The sequence below is a fragment of the Heteronotia binoei genome, chromosome 8 (genome assembly GCF_032191835.1).
Source record: "Heteronotia binoei isolate CCM8104 ecotype False Entrance Well chromosome 8, APGP_CSIRO_Hbin_v1, whole genome shotgun sequence".
Classification (NCBI taxonomy): Eukaryota; Metazoa; Chordata; class Lepidosauria; order Squamata; family Gekkonidae; genus Heteronotia; species Heteronotia binoei.
The window spans coordinates 89,923,158-89,945,396 of NC_083230.1; the positions used below are offsets into that span (position 1 = coordinate 89,923,158).

General features: G+C 41.4%; 1 protein-coding gene across 2 annotated transcripts in view; it reads right to left on the bottom strand.

Moving 5' to 3' along the window:
* Window positions 1-170: 170 nt before the first annotated feature.
* The window catches only part of PWP1 (PWP1 homolog, endonuclein), a 477,381-nt gene continuing 455,312 nt past the window's right edge, over window positions 171-22,239 (bottom strand). Inside the window, exons 2-16 of one of the 2 annotated variants that reach the window (XM_060245559.1) lie at window positions 21,197-21,280; window positions 20,890-20,948; window positions 19,795-19,967; window positions 17,935-18,020; window positions 15,820-15,916; window positions 13,530-13,640; window positions 10,208-10,338; window positions 8,538-8,611; window positions 5,699-5,795; window positions 3,684-3,745; window positions 3,172-3,283; window positions 2,305-2,395; window positions 1,821-1,942; window positions 1,200-1,305; window positions 171-636 (exon numbers count right to left, since the gene is read on the bottom strand). In XM_060245559.1, coding sequence (XP_060101542.1) covers window positions 554-636; window positions 1,200-1,305; window positions 1,821-1,942; window positions 2,305-2,395; window positions 3,172-3,283; window positions 3,684-3,745; window positions 5,699-5,795; window positions 8,538-8,611; window positions 10,208-10,338; window positions 13,530-13,640; window positions 15,820-15,916; window positions 17,935-18,020; window positions 19,795-19,967; window positions 20,890-20,948; window positions 21,197-21,262 — 1,470 coding nt within the window. In that variant the 5' untranslated portion in view covers window positions 21,263-21,280 and the 3' untranslated portion in view covers window positions 171-553. Of the gene's footprint in view, window positions 637-1,199; window positions 1,306-1,820; window positions 1,943-2,304; window positions 2,396-3,171; window positions 3,284-3,683; window positions 3,746-5,698; window positions 5,796-8,537; window positions 8,612-10,207; window positions 10,339-13,529; window positions 13,641-15,819; window positions 15,917-17,934; window positions 18,021-19,794; window positions 19,968-20,889; window positions 20,949-21,196; window positions 21,443-22,239 lie in introns of those variants that run through there. The other variant, XM_060245558.1, reaches the window with a different exon arrangement.

Below are 22,239 nucleotides of genomic sequence, written 5' to 3' on the forward strand. Positions count from 1 at the left end.
GTAGATGCTTCTGGCTCTGACTGCTGGTTAAATACCATTATGGTAGCTAACTGCAATGCTTCTGTCTTCAGCTACCTATCTTTTACCATGTAATCTGTACCATGATTTGGGGCCTTAATCAAATCCATCAGCTTATTTTCTGTAATACTTTAAAATAGCTGGATCACACATTTAGGCTGAAGTTTTATTTGTACTAAATAATGGAGTACGATACACTTGGTATATCAGCACCTTTTGTTCCCCTTTGAGCTGTCTCATGTTACAAAGGATCATATCCCTCTGAAAATTACAGCTTTCCACAACCTCTTTTGGAATTCTAAAACAAACCTGTTGGAAGTTTTCAGAACAGTGCCAAACCCAGGCTGAAAGTCCTTGAAAATAGCTGCTTAAGGAGGTCGAACTATCCTTATATTTTTCCTGCCGCTCATTAGCAAAAACATATAGCATTGACCAAGACATATGTCAGTGTATCTACAATCTTTTATGGCTCTGCATATACACTTGGACTGTACACATACAACTATTGCCTCATGGTTCCATTTTGGTTTCTGAGTTATTGCTGCTGTGCAGAATTCTTTGCTTCTGTGCTTGATTGGGCAACTACGAGCCTCTGTCTGCTTCCAAAAACATCATTCACTGTAATGCAAATAAATGTTCAAGTAAGTATCCTAGTCAGAACAAGTACAGAAATTATAATACTCAACTATAGAGATCAGCCCTGCAAGCCATTCTTCAGTTGAAGGACTGATTAAAAAAAAAACTTTTTTTGAGTGGGAGTGTAACTACTCTGGGACCCAGTTGAGTTATGAGTGCTATGCACAGCAGCACTTAACACAGGTCCCCAACACAAAAATGTACCATCTCCTTAATTTTTGTGACTTTTCAAAGGAAGAGCTGGAGTTGGGAAAACCCTGTTTCAAAAGCTCACAAGAATTCTTAAATGCTCCTGGTTCTAAGCAACATGCAACAGTGTTCCTTCTTCAGTACAAGATAAAACTTTTACCATTTTCTGCTTTTTAAAAAGGGAAGACTGTTCCACTCTGATCCTGCCCCCAAAAGCTGTGTTGGGGATCACAGAACCTACATGGATAAAAGCCATGCAGGATGAGGCTGTAGTAAGGAGGGAAACTGAAGTGAAATATTTGGCTGGATCCAACCCAAAACTACATTTGGAAAAGAAATGAATGAGGACGTATCACCTGCAGAAATGGTGCTTATGTCCCAAATACGTAGCCCTTGCCTCTCACCCCCAAAGGCATAGACGAATGGTAAATCTGGACAACATGCTGCACAGAACAGGATACCCTAAGGAAAAGAAAGATCAAATTCCTTTGCAATCTTTTGCCAGGCTACTTGTGACGGTCTCTTAACAGGGTCAAATCTAGTGCTTTTATTAAAATTTGGGATGAACAATGTCTGTGGCAGAAATATTGTATGCGTAATACAGAAGGGGCTGTATATGTATTTTTCTTTTGACATTTTCCCTTCTGAATATTGTAAAGCTCCAACGGCTCATAATGTATAAAAATTGTATATATGAAAGCTAGTATTTTGATGGCAAAGTGCAGTCCATCCAAAAGTATATCAGTAGTTGGTACCATTTTTGTAAATAATATTAGCTTTTGGAGTTCTGATATTTTTGTGTGGATGTGTACCTTTGAAATTTCAGTCTTCACATTGTCCATAGTTTTTGCTACTGACCCATATGCTCACCTCAACACTCACTTCCTTAAAGTTATGAGAAAGTAAAATTACAAACTAAACTGTGGGATATTTTATGGTGCATTGATTAGGTTTGTTTTTAAAGAGTTACAAAGTACCATTTTCATGTCCCTGGAATGAACCAAACTAGGTTTGTCTCCTAATACGTCCCAAATTTTAACGTATTTGTCAGAAGATGAAGTCACAAGACATCCTTTGATTTGGCTGCTTAACTGTAGTCCTGCAAAATATAAACAGATGTCTAGTGAGTAACATTATCACTAAAGAAAATTTCTAAGTAATTTACATTTGAACTTTAGTACAACAAGGAGAGGCCAGCTCCAGAGTTACTCACCACCACTAGTCAACCTCTACTAATAATTAAGTGTCTTTTAAGCAATTTTGCTTCAACAGACTAACATGACTGCACGGCTGGGATTATGAGCCAGACAAATTCTCCCCACACAGAAGAGGAGCAAATTAACATTTGCCTTTGGGCATGCATGCTGGAGGGAATACGAATGAAAGGCTGGCATTCCCTAGTTTTATGAGAGACTGTACAGAAGAAGATCTGGTTTTTCTAAGAAAGGACATGAAGCTTACCAGATATTTCCTCATCATGAGCCTTCAGTGTGAAAACGGGTTTGTCTGAACGGGCATCTATGGAGTACACAAATCCATCTTCTGTGCTGGCCTAGAGGAAACATTTCAAGGGTTGACAAGCACCAGGCAAGGCTGAATCCACTTTTAACATCCTAGTAATCTACCTTCCTGTGGTGGGAAACACAGCCAAGCTGAGGACCTATTTGGGGTAAAGTCTATGTCCCTGCCTCCTCTGGCCTCAGGCACCCATCACAGGGTCAAGGAAAAAGGAAAGGTCCCCTGTGCAAGCACCAGTCGTTTCCAACTCGGGTGACGTTGCTTTCATGTTTTCACGGCAGACTTTTTACGGGGTGGTTTGCCACTGCCTTCCCCAGTCTTTTACACTTCCCCCCCAGCAAGCTGGGTACTCATTTTACCGACCTCGGAAGGATGGAAGGCTGAGTCAACCTTGGGCCAGCTACCTTAATCCAGCTTCTGCCGGAATCGAACTCAGGTCGTGAGCAGAGTTCAGATCACAGTACTGCTGTTTTACCACTCCCTGCCACGGGGCCGCTGCTACAGGGTCAAGAGGGAAATGCAAAACAGGAACATCAAGGGAAAGGCAGTTCCTTCCCCCCCAACTGTGATTTGCATGACTAATTCACACTGTAATTGTTTGTACTACAGGAAATACAACAACTATGCCAAGGTAGCAAATACAAATGTTTCTGCTTACAGAACCCATTAAATCTTTTAGAGAAAAACTACAGGTGTTACCCCAGTGTGTCCCCAAAATAAGGAATTCTGATTCATTACAGGCAATATATGGAAGAGACAACCCAGGCAGGAGAACACAAGACTAAGAGAATCAAAAAGCCAAGAACTTACTAGAAAGTGGTAAGGTGAAAAATGATTCCAAGTCACTCTTGCAACTTCTCCACTAAACCGCCAGATTCTACGGCTATCCTGTGGACTTCTGCAGTCATATAAAATGGCTGATCTGAAATAATAATTTTACTCAAGGTTAATATAAGCTTCTATAATGCAATGAACTAAAATTCATTTAGTCATCAAATACAGAACATCTAGATCTTTAAAAACTTTCATCTTTTTAGAAGAGAGACTTTAAGTACCAGCGAGTAATTAGTAACAGCTCACAGGGATGCAAAGGCAAGGAAATCAGACAGACAACTACTACAGCAATAGTATACCGAAGAATACATCTCAAAATTACATTTGAGAGGAATTAGTCAATGTTTAGACACCACAGTATTAACCTTGTGAAAGAGTACCTAGACTAAAGCAGGAAAAAATTATCTACCACTTAGGATTTCTGTATTCTTACAGTCACACTGCAATTCTTTTATATGTAAAGTGATGGGGAAAAGAAACTTCCTCACTTGTCATAGGAACCAGAAACCAGTGTCTGTGTTTCAAAGGGATGAAACTGCAGCGTTTGCACCTACAAAAAAAACTGAATTTGAGTGTAAATATGTTGCAAATCTAGGTTCACAATAACAATGATCTGTTTCTACAATTCCCAATATGTGGAACATTTCCACAAATACAGCTTTCTGGAAACCTGATGGCCTCAAGCAAACAAACAAAAAGCAAAATATGCATTGAATTTAAAAGCTGATGATGAAAGAAACTGGTATTCTTGTGTTCGTGAATTTAGATATTATAAGGCAATTTCAAAGCACTCCTGCCCTTCCAGTCCAAACACCCCAGGAATGGAGGGTCTAACTGACTATCCAAAGCTAATGGGACCTTAGTCAGTGGGCTGCTGCTGCTTGGCTCATTCTCAAAAAGGTACCTAGAGTTGAAACTGATGTTTGCACACATTTGTAGAGGTATTTTGTCCCAGTATTTCACATCAATTGTTCAAAACAAAAAACCCCCAGTTTTTAATGGCAAAAATTGTTTTGGTGATACAAAAACCTTTCTGGCGCTTTGAGTCACTTCAAAAAAAGGACAGGGTTCCTACCCTTCTAACAGCCCTATAGACAGAATTTCAGGCAGGGCAACTTGTCATGTCATGCTGTCATTTCGGGGGGAGAAAAGCCACCCCTCCCAGCAGCCCTCCCCCCCACTGAGGGCACAACACCTCTCCCCATAAGAGTAGATCACACTCCACAGGACCTCCCTGTTGAATTGCCTGGAAAACAGATCACCACTTGAATTTGTAAATCTTCAAAGCTGGTTTTCACCAATTTCCACCAGTATATGCTTTATGTCAATTTAGTCAACAGATTTAACATTTTCAAATCTGTTGAGACCTGTTTGCAACAGGCAATCTAATGTGCCTTATAAAACCTATCCATCTCAGCAATGCTCCTTCCTTCCTGTTAATTTAATTAAAAACAAAAAAACAAAAACAGGCTGCTAAGTACCCTGAGAGATTAAGCTCAACATGCCCCCAAACTGCTTCAGTACACAATGCTTCATACCATTTCCTTGTTTAGCTCTAGCATACTGGGGAGAAGGGCTCTGCGTCCTGGGGCTCCATCCAGCCCCCTGACTCCATGATACAGAGTATTATTGGACTCAAGACAGCTTACATTATTCTTACAGCCTAAACTACCTCACAGGGCTGTTGTGAGGATAAAATGAAGGAGAGTGTGGTTTAGACCAAGGTCAACCAACAAACTTCCATGGCAGAGTGGGGATTTGAACTTGTGTCTCCTCGATCCTAGTCCAGTGGTCTAACCGCTACGCCACTGCTTCTGGGGGAAGAAATACCAGTTGAATCACCAGCTGATAAATCCAGGTGGGCAGCCATGCTGGTCTGAAGCAGTAGAACAAAGCAGGAGTTAAGCTGCACCTTTAAGACCAAAATTTTTTAATTCAGAATGTAAGCTTTCATGTGCTAGAAGCACACTTCACAGCTGATAAGGCTGCAATGAACTATAATCGGCACTTCTCTCTGTATCCCTCCCTTGCAGGACCAGATGCTGTTTTATGAGCATCTGGCTGTCATGCCTAAGGCTACAAATTGCTAGCTTTTTTAAAAAGCAGGCTTTCTCAACAGCTGCAAGGTTAGAATACATCCGGCAGGTAAAGCTTAGCTGATCACTGTATTTCTGTACAAGGCAATGAGTCACCTTCTGAATTCTACTCATTAGACAGCTGTTAAAAGCAAAAACATCCTAAAGCGTGTGTGTGTGGGAGATGACAACCTAGTAATGTATAAAACAGCCACACAAATTCTCTATTAATCCAGCAGCTATATGAGCAGTGTGGGTTTTTGTTTTGTTTAACACTTTTATAGCAGAAGTTCTATCAGCAAGGGACAGAATGCTCTCTGGCTTATGCCACAATCTATGGGACAATCTTTTCAGGTACCATAGGAGTTCTGGTTGTTTTTTGTTACAACCCACCAACCCAACTACCCCTTCTGGAATCATCATGATACCTTGTCTGTGTGAAAAGAAAGTTCTGCAGCCGGGGTGCCTGTGGACATGTCCCAAAGAATTACAGAGTGATCAGCTGATGCACTTGCTAACACGGATCTGAAAGAAACAAGTGCATTGGTTCATCTGATGAAAATAAGAGGTCTTCAGGGTACCCTATTCAGCTCATTTGTTATAGGTAAATTCTGCCTGATGCTTCAGAGGCAGGTACAGAGTTTAGATGACACAAATGTATGATACCTTAAAAAGGCAACAGTGCATTTCTAAACCACTTTGTGAAATAGCAGCAGCCATCATGCATAGCTTAAAATGGTCAGCCAGGATTCCTGTAAACCAGAATTAAGATAGCATATTCATCTCTAGAGTTTCAGTTAACCTACACATGAAGTTTTCAAAAGGTTATCACCACCCAGATAAACAACAAAGGAAAAAACGCACTACTCATGGGGCAACAAATCAAATGTATTGCATTTGTGAAATTTATACAGGAGTTCACAAGTGTACCTACAGCTGCAGATTTGCTGAATTGCCAGGGACCTGTACATGGAAGCAAGAAGAAACCAGTCTAGCTCAGGCCTCTTCTTGGAGCTTCAGTGGCACTCTGACTTTTGACCAGGGTCTCAGATGGCCACAAGGATTCCATATTAAACAAAACAGCCATTCTGAGGCAAGATGCATTTTTTAAAAATCAATCAGCAACAATTTTGTTATCTCTAAGAAGAAACATAAAAGGCAACTTCAAAAGTTTCAAAGTATCCCCGATTAAATATTAGGGAATAAATGTGACTGGGCAAAACTAATCTTTTTAAAAATAACTATCAGAAAATCTGGGAATCAATTCAAGCAGATTTATTAAGATTAAAAAATCCTAAAAAACTTATGACCGGGAAGAATCTCAACAATTAAAATGAACGTGCTGCCAAAATTAAACTTTTTGTTTCAAATGTCACCCATATAATAAGGAAGGAATACTGAGAGTGGCAAAGATAGATAAATTAATTTATGCGGAATGACAAAAAAACCAAGAATAAGCTTCAAAATATTATAAGGAGCAAAGGGGAGGAGATTTAGCAGTCCTAATATATATTACCAAGCAGCAAGTCTGGTCTCGATTTTGGACTGGATTAAAAACCCAAGACAAGGAATAATAAAATTAGAAGCAGCAGAGCTTGATGAAGGCCTACACAATTACTTATGGATTAAGAACTGACTTAAAAGATCATAACACAAGAAAGATGTTACATAATCAGAGATGAACTTTTGAGAATATAGTTTACATGCTGGAATTTATTGAGCCTCTCAAACTCTATGCTTATGTCCCCAATAGCAGCTCATTATGATAAGAATACAAGAAATAAAAATGATTTTTTCAACTTATGGCATGACAATAAACACTGAGGGGAAAATCAACTCTTGGCAAGATATAAAAAATGTACGTGTGAACATTCAAAGACTGATATTATCAATTAGACTCAGGATAAAGGAGATCATGAGTATTGAAGGTGGAGTTCTAAGTAACTGAATTTGAGCAACTGATTATAAAACAAAAAGAGCATTTACTAAGATGGATATATAAGATTTTACTCCAACTAGAAACAGAAGATGAAGTGAAAAAACGTATGACTAAGTGGATGAAAAACCTTAAAGAACAAATATCTATGCAACAATGGGAACGATTATGGGGAAAAGATGCCAAATTTACAGTGAGCCAGACACTAAGAGAAAACTGGTGCAAAATGTTTTTCAAATGGTATATAACTCCAAAGGTCATTGAGAAAGCACATAGCAACTACCAAGAAAAATGCTGGGAATGTCAAGACATAGATGGAACCTTCTTTCATATGTTGTGGACTTGTAAAAAAGCGAAAAGATATTGGAAAGAAGTATACCAAAAATGCAGAATGTATTAAAGTTTAAATTCCCAATGGAAGCCAAGAGCATGTTATTAGGTGTCCTGCCTAACAAATTACCAACAATTTTAGAAGATCTTTTAGAATACATGGTGACAGCAGCTAGAACTATTTATGCAGCTAAGTGGAAAATAGATGTCTGTTCATGTTTAGAAGAATGGGAAAATAAACTTGCTGAATATGCAGTAATGGCAAAATTAACAACCTATTTGAGAAACAGGTCTATTACAAAATTTTAGGAAAGATGGGAGTTTGTATTATGCTAGGAGACAAATTTAAAGTGAGAAAATATCATGTACAAATGTATGGTTATGAAATAGAATTAAAATCTAACCTAAATGTAATATCCCAAATATAAATGTGTTCTCCATATGAGATATATGATAGATTTTCTTTTACACCGTGATATACTATTTTTCTATTGAAGGTTCTAATGAATATGCAGAAGTAGCGAAAGTATATTATGTTGAATATGAACACAGAAAATGAAAATAAAACAGAATTGCAAAAAAATATATACATAGTAATGATGAAACCAGTGTAGTCAAAATAGATTAGCTATGAAGTTTGAAACTTAAAATTTAAATGATGGATACAATTGTACCCTAAAAGAAATAAGAATTATTGTATTTTATAAATACCTTAAAATCATAAATAATAGGATGAAAGGGAAATTACTCTGTCTCTTACATAATGTATTACATGACTCTTTGAGAAATGCAATTATGCTGTATAACCTAATTTTTCCCTTTTCTGTACCCTCACCATATTTTTAAAAAATATTTCAAAGTATCCCTTTATACCAGTAGTTTTTAAACTGCCATGAGTCTTTGTAAAAGACATAGTGTAAATTTAGTGGATAGCTACTTTAAGTACAGTGCTGCCACTTTCTCTGAAACAATACCACTGCCCCATTCAAAATTTCTTTTACCGGAGTTGTTTATTCCATGAAAGATCAAGAACTGCATCAGTATGTCCTACATGATTATCTTCTTTAGATAAACTCTGAAAACAAAAAAAAGATTAAAAGTTATTTATAGCTCCCACAGGTATTATAAAAATATACTTGATTAGCTGCTTAGTTTGGATGCTCCTTTAAGGAACAGACAAGGTGTTTTGCTGCTGCCCTGGGCCAAAATCCAAAAAGCCAAGACACCGTCTATTTAATACCTTCATTAGGACAAACCCAAAGATGGACTAGCCTTTTTGACCCACTTTTTAACCTAATCCTGTAATCTAATTCTTTTTCTCCTGTCAGCAAATCCACCATACACAGACATGAGGTCATTTTAACATTGTGACCTTAAAATATGCTTAGAATCTGCTTTGTTCCTGTTTGTAACATCTGGCTTGATGAGGAGTTCTAGGGAACTCAAAAGCTTGTACCCAGGATGTCCTTAAAGGTAAAGGTAGTCCCCTGTGCAAGCACCAGTCGTTTCCGACTCTGGGGTGATGTTGCTTTCACGTTTTCACAGCAGACTTTTTATGGGTGGTTTGCCATTGCCTTCCCCAGTCATCTACACTTTCCCCCCAGCAAGCTGGGTACTCATTTTACCGACCTCGGAAGGATGGAAGGCTGAGTCAACCTGGAGCCGGCTACCTGAACCAGCTTCCGCTGGGTCGTGAGCAGACGGCTCCGACTGCAGTGGTGCAGCTTTACCACTCTGCGCCATGGGGGTCTTAAAAGGAAAGGTCCCCTGTGCAAGCAGCAGTCGTTTCCGACTCTGGGGTGATGTTTTCACAACGTTTTCATGGCAGACTTTTTATGGGGTGGTTTGCCATTGCCTTCCCCAGTCATCTACGCTTTCCCCCCAGCAAGCTGGGTACTCATTTTACCGACCTCGGAAGGATGGAAGGCTGAGTCAACCTCGAGCCAGCTATTTGAAAACCCAGCTTCCACCAGGGATCGAACTCAGGTCATGAGCAGAGCTTAATTCTGCAGTACTGCAGCTTTAACACTCTGCGCCACGGGGCTCTTAGGTTGGCACTAATAAAGGTATTACACAGATTATGATCAAGGAGCAGCGGTACATATTTCCAGGAATTCTATTGCTAGGTGAGGCTGCTTACAGAAAGTTCTCCCATCATCTCCAGAAACTTTAGTAGCAATTTTTTGCCTCGCTTCAGAAAGATAACTGCATAATTTCTCTTTGATCTGCCTCTGCAGACTTCTCTCTCCCAACTCCTCTGTAGCTTCTGAAACTGAAGCTTAACCACCTTTATACAATATACTGGGACTGGCTGAAGCTCCCCAAAAGTGCTGCTGGTTTCCTCCCCTTGAACCCAGTTAGTATGCGGATGATTGTGCCCAGTCTTTCACTAACAAGCGCACTTCCAGCCTTTTCAGCAAAAAACCCCAATTGGACTGGTTGCATGCAGAAGTTCCCAAAGGATGAAGCACTTTGTTTTTCTCCCAAAGATGCTTTCCAAACCTGGCCAATCCATCTTCCCTGTTAATTCCAAGACACAGATGACTTTCCAGTGGGTTTGGAAATCCCACTTATCCTGATGCTTGCAAGTGAAACGAAAAACCAGCTGCAACTCCCCTTAATCTTTACCCACATGTAATCATCACTTTAAAGTATTGCAAAATCTCATTACCTTCTTGCCTTTCTTTTTCTTCTTTTTTGCTTTCTTGCTTCCCAGGGAAAAGACTGGTTCTAAACAGTCTACTATGTCAAGGTCCCAAACTTCAATAACAGGGCTCATTGTACCCACAGCTATATAGCTTCCTGCAGAGGAACATGCAAGAGTAATGATATTGGATTCACAAGGACATTCAAGTTGTTAACAATCTGGTTCCGGCTGTAAGTTCCCTTAGCAGATAGCATATTTACATGCAATCATCTGATGAACTGGCTGGGTTCAGACATAAGCCCCAAATCCTTTTATCTACAGTAACTATGTTCAGTGCTGTGAAACCCAAATCCTGGCTTGCCTCAAGAAACACCAGTTTCATTGCTTTCTCTTTGAAGCCTGGGGGAGTGTTACCAGAGGTCAAGCCCAGGTTAGGGATGGCAATCTCCAGGTGAGACTTGGGAATCTCACAGAATTTCAGCTCATCTCCAGACTACAGAGATCAGCTCTTCTGGAGCAAGTGGATGCTTTAGAGAGTGGATCCTGTGGATCCAGGATCCACATCTGGATCGGGGCGGTGTGGCAGTGCTGATGTTGCTGGACCTGTCAGCCGCGTTCGACACGGTTGACCATCGGCTACTGACCCGCCGCCTCGCCGATGTAGGGGTGAGGGGGGTCTGCCTTACAATGGCTCTCCTCCTTCCTCGAGGATCGGGGACAAAGGGTGGCAATTGGGGGCGAGCAGTCCCAGAGGCGCACACTGGACTGTGGAGTGCCTCAGGGGGCAGTTCACTCACCAATGTTATTTAATATCTACATGCGCCCCCTTGCCCAGATTGCCAGGAGACATGGACTTGGGTGCCATCAATATGCAGATGACACCCAACTCTATCTGCTAATGGACGGCCGGCCTGACTGCGTCCCAGAGAATTTAGACCGGGCCCTGCAGGATTTGGCAACCTGGTTGAGGCGGAGCGGGCTGAAACTGAATCCAGCGAAGACAGAAGTCCTTTGTCTAGGTCGGGGCGCTCGGGGAGGGGAAATACCTCTCCCTGTCTTCGACACTGGGTTAGGAGCCTGGGAGTTTTACTGGAGCCTGCACTATCAATGGAGGCCCAGATTGCAGCCACTGCCAAGTCAGCCTTTTTCCATCTAAGGCGGGCAAAGCAGTTGGCTCCCTTCCTAGAGCGCCAAGATCTGGCAATGGTGCTTCATGCAACGGTCACCTCGAGACTGGATTACTGTAATGCCCTCTACATGGGGCTGCCTCTGTACCGAACCCGGAAGCTGCAGCTGGTGCAGAATGCAGCGGCCAGACTGTTGCTGGGACTTCCTAAATGGGAGCACATACAGCCTGGGCTGCGCGAACTGCACTGGCTGCCAGTTATATACCGGGTTCGTTTCAAAGTGCTGGTCATTACCTTTAAAGCCCTATATGGTCGAGGACCTGTCTACCTTAGGGACCGTCTCTCCCCATATGAACCCCAGAGAGCTGGGGAAATGGAAATTGCTAAGGAAACCGCCATCATAAAAAGCAAACATAGCATTAGCACTTTTACTAATTTAATTTAATTTTTATAATAATAATAATAACAACTTTTTATTTCTATCCCGCCCTCCCCGCCGAGGCAGGCTCAGGGCGGCTCACAACATAAAATACATTATACATCAAGTTATACTGATAAAATCATGGTTAAAACAAATTACAGATTATTAAAATTAACATTAACAATATGGTGCTATAAACATTAGATCTTCAGTAGAATTCAGTAACTAAACTTAAGCAGATTTTTAATTAAAATGTTCATGATGTTTAAACGTAATTTTATCTATTTGTATAATTAAACCTGAATTATGTTGTTAGCCGCCCTGAGCCTGCTCCGGCGGGGAGGGTGGGATACAAATAAAATTTTGTTGCTGTTGTTGTACTCCCACTGAAGTACCTGTCCTCCCCAGGCTCCCCAACACCAACCTGGGTCTGGAAACCCTACGCCCCCCCCCCCATCACCGGCCAGTAGCCAGCGCAGACCTGGCAACCATAACCCAGTTTAAACCAGGATGTCAGCATTCAGACAACACACACAAGAAACCATAGTTAAGAGCAACTGAGGTTAATAAACCAGCTTCAGATCCAGATTTGATGTACCCTAGAACCATAGAGTTGAAAGGGACCTCCAGGGTAATCTAGTCCAACCCCCTGCACAGTGCAGGAACTTCACAAAAACCTTCCTCCCAAACACACATCCCCAGTGACCCCTGCTCAGTGCCCAGAAGATGGCAAAAACCTCCAGGATCCCTTGCCAAACTGGTCTGGAGAAAAACTGCTGATCAACCCCAAAGTGGCGATCAGCATTTTCCTGGGTATGTAAGAAAAAACCATGAGAACTAACACCGATGTAACTCTTCCTGCCCTCCCTCCCATGATCTGCCTAATTCTCAGCAAGGTAGTAACTTAAAAAAAAAAGAGAGATAAGGCTAGTCTGACATAACTTGTTCTTGAGAAACCTATGCTGGCTCTTAGTAGCCATCCTTTCTACATATTCCAGGATTGACTGTTTGATGATTTGTTCTAAAACTTTTCCAGGTATAGATATCAAAGCTGACAGGTTGGTAGTAACCCAGATCTTCCTTTTTTCCCCTTCTTGAAGATGGGGACAACATTTACCCACCTCCAATTTACCGGCACTTCACCTGTTCTCCAAGAATTGTCAAAAATAATGGCCAGAGACTCAAATTATGTCCTAACCCTAAACCTCTCTAACAGCATTTACTGAAGCAGCCTAGCAGTCACACTAACCATAGTTTAATTAACCCATGTTTTCATATAATGGCTGAAGTAAGTCTTTGTTTAAAATAAAAACTTTCACTAAGAAAGACATCTACTAGAAGCAAAATCATATTGTTTATAAACCTTAATATAAACCTTAAATGCAAATAAGTGTCAGAATGTGGGATAAGAACACAGAAGTAATGTTATATGAATGGGATATGAACACATTCATATTGTTTATAAACCTTTGCATTTTTATGTTGGCATATTAAGGTTTATTTCACACAAATATTTTGCTCCCGTGCTTCCCCAAATTTCCCAGTTTTCTACAAGAAAAATTAAAAGTCCTAGGGGAAAAATTGAATTTTTACCATTATTAGTGTCTAACAACAATATTAATTTGAAACAACTGGTCCATGCGATCCTTTGTTGTTCCTTCACAGCACTGGTGAGGAAAGAAAAAAAACTTCTTCAAAACAAAATCTCTTTTAACAAGTTGACAAACCAGTCAACAAAACAGATAGTTCAAAAATGCCAGTCTGAGATTTCCCGAACAACAATCAGAGATTAATTCACCTGTAGAATCATCAGGGTTAGGATCAAAATTCAGCCACTCTGTACTTAAAGGATATGCTGATAAGATGAGATCATGGTGAACATAAAAGGAGTCCTCCTCATGATTATAAACTGAAAGAATGAAGAAAAAATTCCTCAAGTAAGTAACATGAATCAGTCAACAAAGCAAATCCTTACTGCAAACACATGATTCAAGCACACAGTTGCCCCAATGCTAACAGCATTGCCAGGACTGTATGGCACCAAATGTGAAGAGTCTAAAGGCTCTTGGAGATCCAAGTTCAGCACCACAGAATATTTACTTCAGGTCAGCCCAACTTGTCATTCCCCAAGTGAAATGAAATCTGGCAGCCAAATACTGGGGGAGGGGCTCTTAATAACACCAGCCCCATTTTTCAGTCCTGGGTAGGAAGACCACCCCTGCTTTGCACAGAAAAAAAATGGACAATTTGCCTTACTTCATCTAATCATGCTGCTAAAAGGTACTGGTACTGAAACTCCCACAAGCCATTGCAAATACTTCCCTTAATATAGTGGGCTGCGCTGTACAAGCACTGGAACAAACAAGACAGGGCCATCTGCAAACAAGAGGGACACTTCTGCATGCCAGGGGTGGAGGAGACCAGGTATGCAGGAGAATGTAGTTTCTCCACTAACTTCCCCCCAAAACTAGCAAGCCTCCCAAATTTAAGCTAGAAGGATTCAGGAAGAACAAGGACAGGAGACAGATCCACCTAGCGGACATTAAACCGAATCAGGCAGCTTGTAGTCTGCTTCCTTTCAGGTTCCAGGGTGGGGGTGGACTCTGCAATTCAGGTCTCCAACATTTCCTCCAAGTTGGGAGAGGAACAAGGACTCCCTCCAGCGAAGCTAATAATGTAGGGTGGTGTCTCCCCACCCCCCGCCACTGCCGTGCCAGATTCTCTGTGACTCAGCATAAGGTCCAAGAGATTCCCCTGTGCTTCTTCTGGCTCAGGAAAAGAGTGGAAGAATCTTCTCCCACATGCAGATACTTGAGGATGTCAGCAAAGGAAGGACTGACTCCTTAATCAGTACACAGTTCAGAAGCATCTACATCAACCTTTTAAACAACCGGGCTGTTACAGTACTTGGGGGGAAATAAGCATCACGGGAATAGCTTCTCCCTAAATTAATTTCTTTTTCCTCAAGACTCTTTACCCTACAAAGGAGAACGACCACTTAATGCTTTATAGCAGGGGTAGCCAACAGTAGCTCTCCAGATGTTTTTTTGCCTACAACCCATGCTGGCTGGGGCTGATGGGAGTTGTAGGCAAAAAAACATCTGGAGAGCTACCATTGGCCACCCCTGCTTTATAGGATCCTGGAAGAAGAAAATTAAGGCCAGGGAATACACTTGAAAGAACACTCTACACAATCCCAATGTCACATGGATCTTTCCCACACAGCACAGGAAGAGGGAAGTAAAATGCACACACACAATGAAAGCTACCTGCATCATACAAGAGGCTTTTTTGAAAGAGGGGTGGGGAAAGACAGGCAAGCTTTTTTTCTGCCACTATGACTCTCTGTAGCCCTGCAGATGGAGGGGGGGACGAAGCTCTCACTGCCAAAGCAGGCTTCAGTGTTGTGAATCTGGAATCTGTGCTCTTCTGCACTGCATAGGACACTTGAGAAAGAAATCAGAGAGCTGCAATATTTGGTTTCCCATTGCCAAGACTTGATAATCCCCGCTACTTCACCACCATTAGCTCCAACCAGGAGCCCTTGCCACTGCTACAGTGCTCCTCTTCCAGGCAGGCTGAAGTCCTGAACAGGAGCACTCCCATTAAGGACTACGGATTACATCATGATTTTGTTACCGAAGGCCCTCATAACTGAAAAGTTTAGCAATCTTTTAAATTCCTTACCTCCCCACTTTCCACTATTCTTATCACTCCTCCACTTAAAAAATGTGAAGTCTGCAGTTCTTCCCTAAGTGGAACCTTAGTAGAAGAGTCACTGCTGTCCCCATGATAAGAAAAAAGCATAATGCAAAAGATGCTAAGTAAGAGCAAAGACAGTATCCTACAGAGTCTTGAAAACAACACTTCTGAAAAATAAAAATAAATCCGAAGCAGATAAGAATAAAAGGGACAGAGCAAGGCTGTTTCTATTGCACAGTCACACTTTATAGCCAGCATGTTCAAATATGATGGAGGATGTAATCTCAATTCAAATTGAAACTAACAAAGAGACTCGGTTTATAAAACGACAGGGTCTCTTATTGGCTATCCTAGGAATTCTCTTAAAACAAGAAAGGTTTACCCACCATGAACTTCCAGGCTACAATGGTCCTTGTCAACTCTGCCACAAACAACCAGATTGTCACTGGGTTTAATCACAAAGTCTTCTTGCTCATATTGCTCCTAACAAGGAAAAGAAGATCAGCTGAAAGATGCAAGATATCCAGACATTCTGAAACTGTGGGAAAAATTCAAATGCATGCAAAACTGACATATCAAACCTAAACTTATTTTGTGGTTTTAACAACATTAATACATTATAAATGGTGCAATTTAAGTGCAGTATTTGGGATATTTATGAAATTTACAAAGGCCTTCATTTTCTAAAAGCAAAATTGTAAGAGAGTATGAGTCACAATCTATACCCAAAGCTACCTAAGCAGATGTGTATTAGTTTTTGCCACCTGAGGTAGTGTAATACACATAAGTGTATTTGTGGACTAGCATTCATGTTGTCAACTCTTCAATAGTGTATTTTATACTATGTAGCAGATAGCAGATTAATTGAAGACCAGATTAAGAACATAACAAGAGCCCTGTTGGATCAGACCAGTAGTCCATATAGTCTAGCATCCTGTCTCACACAGTGGCCAGCTAGTTCCTCTGAACAGCCAACAACAGGGCATAGAGGCTGAGGGCCTTATCTACTGTTGCCTCCTGGATCTGAGATTCAGAGGCTTAGTGCCTCTGAATGTGGAGGTTCCACTCAAGTCACCATGGCTAGTAGCCAACAGACCTATCCTCCAGTAATCTATATAAAGGGTGGCCAAACTGTGGCTTGGGAGCTACATGTGGCTCTTTCACACACATTGTGTAGCTCTCGAGGCCTCTACCACCAAAGAGGTGTTTGTCTCTTTAAATCACTTCTCCAAGTCAAGCCAGTTAGCAGCTTAGAGAATGCATTTAAAGTTGCTTTCTTTCCACCTCTCCCCCTCCCATCTATTTGCAGCTCTCAAACAAATGGTGTTTATTCTGTGCTGCTCTCGCATTAAATAAGTTTGGCCACCCCTGATCTATATAATCTCCTTTCAAAGTTGTTTATTCCTGTGGCCATCACTACATAAACTGCCAGGAAATTCCACATTTTAATCACTCTCCTTTCGTTGGTCCTGAAACTACTGCCCATCAGTTCCATTGGATTAGTTGTGCGCAAACAATTAACGTGTCTATACTATCCAGAGTAATATTTACTGAATGTTGTAGATTTTACGTAGATCTTGTTGTAGATCTTAATTCAGAATGAGTAAAACCTCATTCTTTAAAAGCATTTCAGCCATTCTAAAAAAAATTATAGTTGCCCCCAAATTTCTAGTTTTTCTACTGGAAAATTTACTGCCCTTAAAAAACAACACCCCCACCTTCATATTTCCTGATCAAGCAACACAGAAGATAATTAAGGCAAATATGTTTTGAATAAAACTTCAGATGTCCTTTATTAAAACACTCAGTAGTACTAGACATTGCTACAGACTATGGTGTTTTCAAACAGAAGATGAAAATTAGGAGAGGGAACTTGGAATCTAGAGTCCAATACTGAAACCTTAAACAAGATCTGTCTCCCACAGTGTAGTGAGGGGGGGGGGGGGGGAAACCTTGATCAAATGTGCTCGTTATATTGGGAGATCTATAACCAAAGCCAAAATCAACAAAATGAGCAATTACAAGATCTAATCCTCTCAGGTATTCCTTTGCAAAAAGGTTAATAAACTATAAATAGCCTCCTTCTGCAAATATTTTCCATCAGTTGGAAAACAATTATCTTAAAAAGAAGCCACTATGGAATTTTGCAACCATTTTCAGTTTCACTGAGCAGCCGGGGGTGGGGGGAAGGACATAAATACTTTAAATAAGTTAAGTTAAACGAACCTATTTTATGCCCACTCTGAAGTATGCACCTCTAAGTTCACGGGAACTTACTGCTGAACATGCATATGGGATTCCAGACACACAAGAGGAGACTGATCAAACTGAGAGGACCCAATAGCTGCCAATACCAGGCTCTGCTCCATTGCACCAACCTCACCAACTGACAACAGTGTCCAAACCAGGACAATCCTGCAGGGGTGGCCGTGCTAGTCTGTTGACGCTCATTTGAACATGACTGTTAGCCTTGAAGAACAATACAATGCTTTATTACTCACCGTATCTTTAATAGTAACATAAGGATCATTTTCATTGCTTCCGTATACCGCAAGACCAGCGAAGGTCTTTCCAAGATTCTCAGTACCTGCAGAAGAATGTTTACCATTTCACAAGACTGAATGCTACCTCAGCAGCAAAAACCGAGTGGCTATGAAACATTAGAAGCATCCATTTTCTTAGCACAGCAAATAGATTCTTAGTCAATACACACCATTTATTAGCCCTTCAACAGTTATGTCTAAGCCATGAAAGAGCCTCAGAAACAGAACAAAGAAGTGCTGACTTCAGTCACAAAATAGAGTGTTTCAGATCTTTAAAATCACTTGCAGCAAAAAGCAACATTTCAAACTCACGAGGCAGTTCTAGAGGCTAGAGCATAGCAAGAACTAGTTGCTATATATTTGCCAGTTTAGGCTCAGGTCAAAAGAAAGCCCAACTTTTAGAAGGGAATTTGTCTGTATAAAAGTAGTTGGAGCAAAGAATGCAATGGGGTTTGAGACAAAATCACATACACATGCAGTCAATGCCAAATTATTTTTATTTTGGTGCCTCAGTGAAGAGAGTTCCCACCCCACCACCTGTAATATTTTTTTCTTCTTCCTCTGAAGATCAAACCAGAGGTAGGATATAACAGAAGTAGCTTTGGGGGGAAATTGGTAGATGGGGTTATGGTCCATTCTTATGCCATTACCAATCACTACATTTAAAAGTGGAAAGAATTTTCTTCCCACAAGGACTATACGAATAGCCTGATCTTGTCAGAGGTTGGAAGCTGAGCAGTGTTGGTGATGCTTAGTTCTTGGGAAGATGGTTAGTTCTCAAGGAAGACTGGGGAGAACAGGGCAATAGCAAACCAGCTCTACTCATAACTTACTTTGAAAATTCCATGGTTCTGGGGTTGCCCTAAGTCTGGTGCAACTTGACACTGTACTAGACTAATAGTTTACCTAACCCAGATGTTTCCAGAAAGCCCTCAAGCAGGGAGTGACTGAAATTTGAAGGTATCTGCCTTGCAGCCACTTTTTCACTTTCATATTTACTCTCTGGATGCTGGAAACTAATGTATGGAGATCCCATCTTGCAGCCAGGGAAAGAGGCTGGATGTATCTTTTCTAGTCCTGAAATATCCACTATCTTATCTTAACAGCTGAGAGATGGATGGTATTTCAAATGCACCTCCCAGTTACACATAAAGCTAGCAATCCTTTTCCCTCCCATTATGCAAACACTAATCTTAGCTATTTTTAATGCTCCACTCAAACTATATAAACGCAGGTATAGCCAGTATGGTGCAGTTATTAAAACATCAGGCCAAGGAGCAGCAGGTTCAAATCAAACTCTCCCATCAACCCCACTGGACCAGTCACTTTCCCTATAACTAACCTACAAGATTGTTGTGAAGATAAAATGGAGAGAACCATGTAAAATACCCTTAACTCCTTGGAGGGTAGTGCAAAAATAGAAGACGATGACTGCAGATTTATACCCCGCCCTTCTCTCTGAATCAGAGAAGCTTACAATCTCCTATATCTTCTCCCCCCACAACAGACACCCTGTGAGGTGGGTGGGGCGGAGAGGGCTCTCACAGCAGCTGCCCTTTCAAGGACAATCTCTACCAGAGCTATGGCTGACCCAAGGCCATTCCAGCAGGTGCAAGTGGAGGAGTGGGGAATCAAACCCTGTTCTCCCAGATAAGAGTCCGCACACTTAACCACTACACCAAACTGGCTCTCCAAATATAATTAAATAAGTCATTCATCCTAAAATCCATTATTTTGGAGGAGAAGAGAGAAAGGGCAGACACCCCCACGACAACAGGTGGCAGACAGCCAGAAACAGAGAACCAAATCTGGTGTTACCAGCATCTTCCTCGTCATATTTATCCAAATCATATTCTGCTAGTTCATCATCATCATCATCATCATCAAGCTTTTCAGCTTCCCCATCTTCGGGAGCAGGTGCCTCCACAACATCCATGGCATCACCCGCAGCCTCTTCATGGTACTCATCATCACTAGCATCTGTTGCTTCTCTATGGAAGAGGAAGTCAAAGGTTAGAAGCACCAATGCAGTGTTGTTGCTGTAGGGAGCCAAGACAACACAGATACAAATCCCAACTCAGCTACAAAACTACTTAATGGGTGACTCCGGGGCAGTCACTCATTTTTAGCCTAATCTAAACTGAATGTAAATCATGAACCTGAGCTCCTTGGAGGAAAAGCAGAGGAAAAGCCAAACAAAACCAGAATCATTTAGATGCTTTCATATGCCCCCTGTTCCAACAGGGCCGCAATCCAAAACATTTTTATGAGGAAGAAAATCAGTGGGACATATTCCCAAGCATGCATGAAATTTTGCTGCAAGCTAATTGCTTCATGGTTTCCCAGAGACCCAACCCCAAATTCTGCAACACTGGCATTGAGAAACAACAGAATTCCACTGCAAAGATTATTATCACTTCCAAAACACACACAAGCTGTAGTTTCTATGCCCCTAACATGAGAAAAATTCTCATATGCACCAAAGTTCAATCAGCAGTGCCTTCCTTAGCTACATCAACCTTAAATACAGTGCTGGGATTCCCCCCCACCCAAAACATAAACAGAAGTTTCAAAGCACTTCATAAATCATGTTTTTGCTCTGTAGAACCAACATACAAGACTATGTTACATATTACAGCTTTTAAAACAAAATATTATTGAATGTTAGATTTGTATAGATAGTCAAGGAAACCACAAGCAGATTCCAATCAGCTAGCTTTTTGTATTTTAGGTTACAAAACTCAACGATTCTAATTATTTAATCCAATGCATTAACTTATGCAACATATTACAAAACCCAGCGTACCCCTTACTAATTTAAAAAAATAATCATTTTTACCGCAAATTAATTATGTATGGCCCACAGAACATTAGAGTCTCAGACATTCATGTTGCATGGCAGCCAAGACTTACTGTAATCTTTCCTTGGCCTCAGAGATCAAACGCTTTAACTCTTCCCTGTCAAGCTGGACCTGCAAAGCAGACACAAGAGAAGTACCTCAAACAGTTATAATGAAACTGGCTTAGTGCCCGGTTACGATCTAAGAGACCAGGGTTCAAATCCCATCCACTCTGCCCCCATCAAGAAGCTTTCTAGATATTATCGAGCAAGTGAAGGAACTGAGGGGTAGCCCTCGCTCCAAATCAATGACGCCCTCGGAGAAAGCGACTTCTGACCGCGGAGAGGCAGTGTCTCCTGAAGAGGGAGGGTCTGCCTCACCTTATCAGGCGTTTCCTTGGCAACGCCCCTTGGCACCCAAGCCGCGCAAGTAACAGGACAGCTCATGACTCCGGCACGTGAAAAAGAATCCCTACGATCACCGCTGCTTGCACACGTGCAAGTCTCTTCCGGAAATCCAAAGCCCTTTCTTCCACTCCGCCCTCGACGTACGACTTCCTGATGACGTAAGTCTATCTAGCCTATCAGGTTGGAAGGCCATGGGTAAGTGAGATCATCACCCAGTGCCGCGCAAGGGAAGTGGATGACAACAGCGGATATGTTCTGCCGACCCTCCGAGGCAGCTGCTGTTCCCGGAACGTCATTGGTGCGGGGAGAAGGGAGAGGGCGGTCGCTGATTGGGCGAAAGCTGCCCTTGTGTGTTTTTTCCCCGCTTGAGGTGACTCGTGTGGCGTTCCGAATATTGAATGATTGTTCAGTGAGTGCAGAAACGTACTCTGTTTCAAAGGAAGGGATTGGAGGAACAGTGAAGGGTTTAATGCCAGCATGTTATCTGCTAGGCTGTCTATTAAATAACCAGTATTTGATGAAGTGTGCATGCACACGAAAGCTTATCCCCTGAATTAAATGTTGTTGGTCATGAAGGTGCCACTGGACTCAAACTTTGTTTTGGTGCTTCAGACCAATACGGCTACTCACAATCGATTTCCCCAGACGGAGCTGAAAACGACATATGTGGGCCGCGAGGTGGGAGTAATCAAGAACAACCATGAAATTGTGACGCCGGCAGGCTGTATATGGAGAGTTGGGAGGGGGGACTCCATGGAAGCAAAGAATTGTAATTTTCTAGATTCCTAGTATGACAAAATAATGCAGTCGGATTGCGACTGCAGAACAGGAGGAAAAAGCACAACGTATCTGTATAAGGGAACGAGAATCAGTGTAAGCAAAATGTTATTCCCTAATAAAAGTCACCTATTGACTTGATCCTGATTACACCATAGTTTTTTGCTTCCTCTATTAGTGGTTCTAGATCAAGCTAAGCCTGAACTCTCCCTAGAAGCTAAAGTGACTAAACTGAGGCT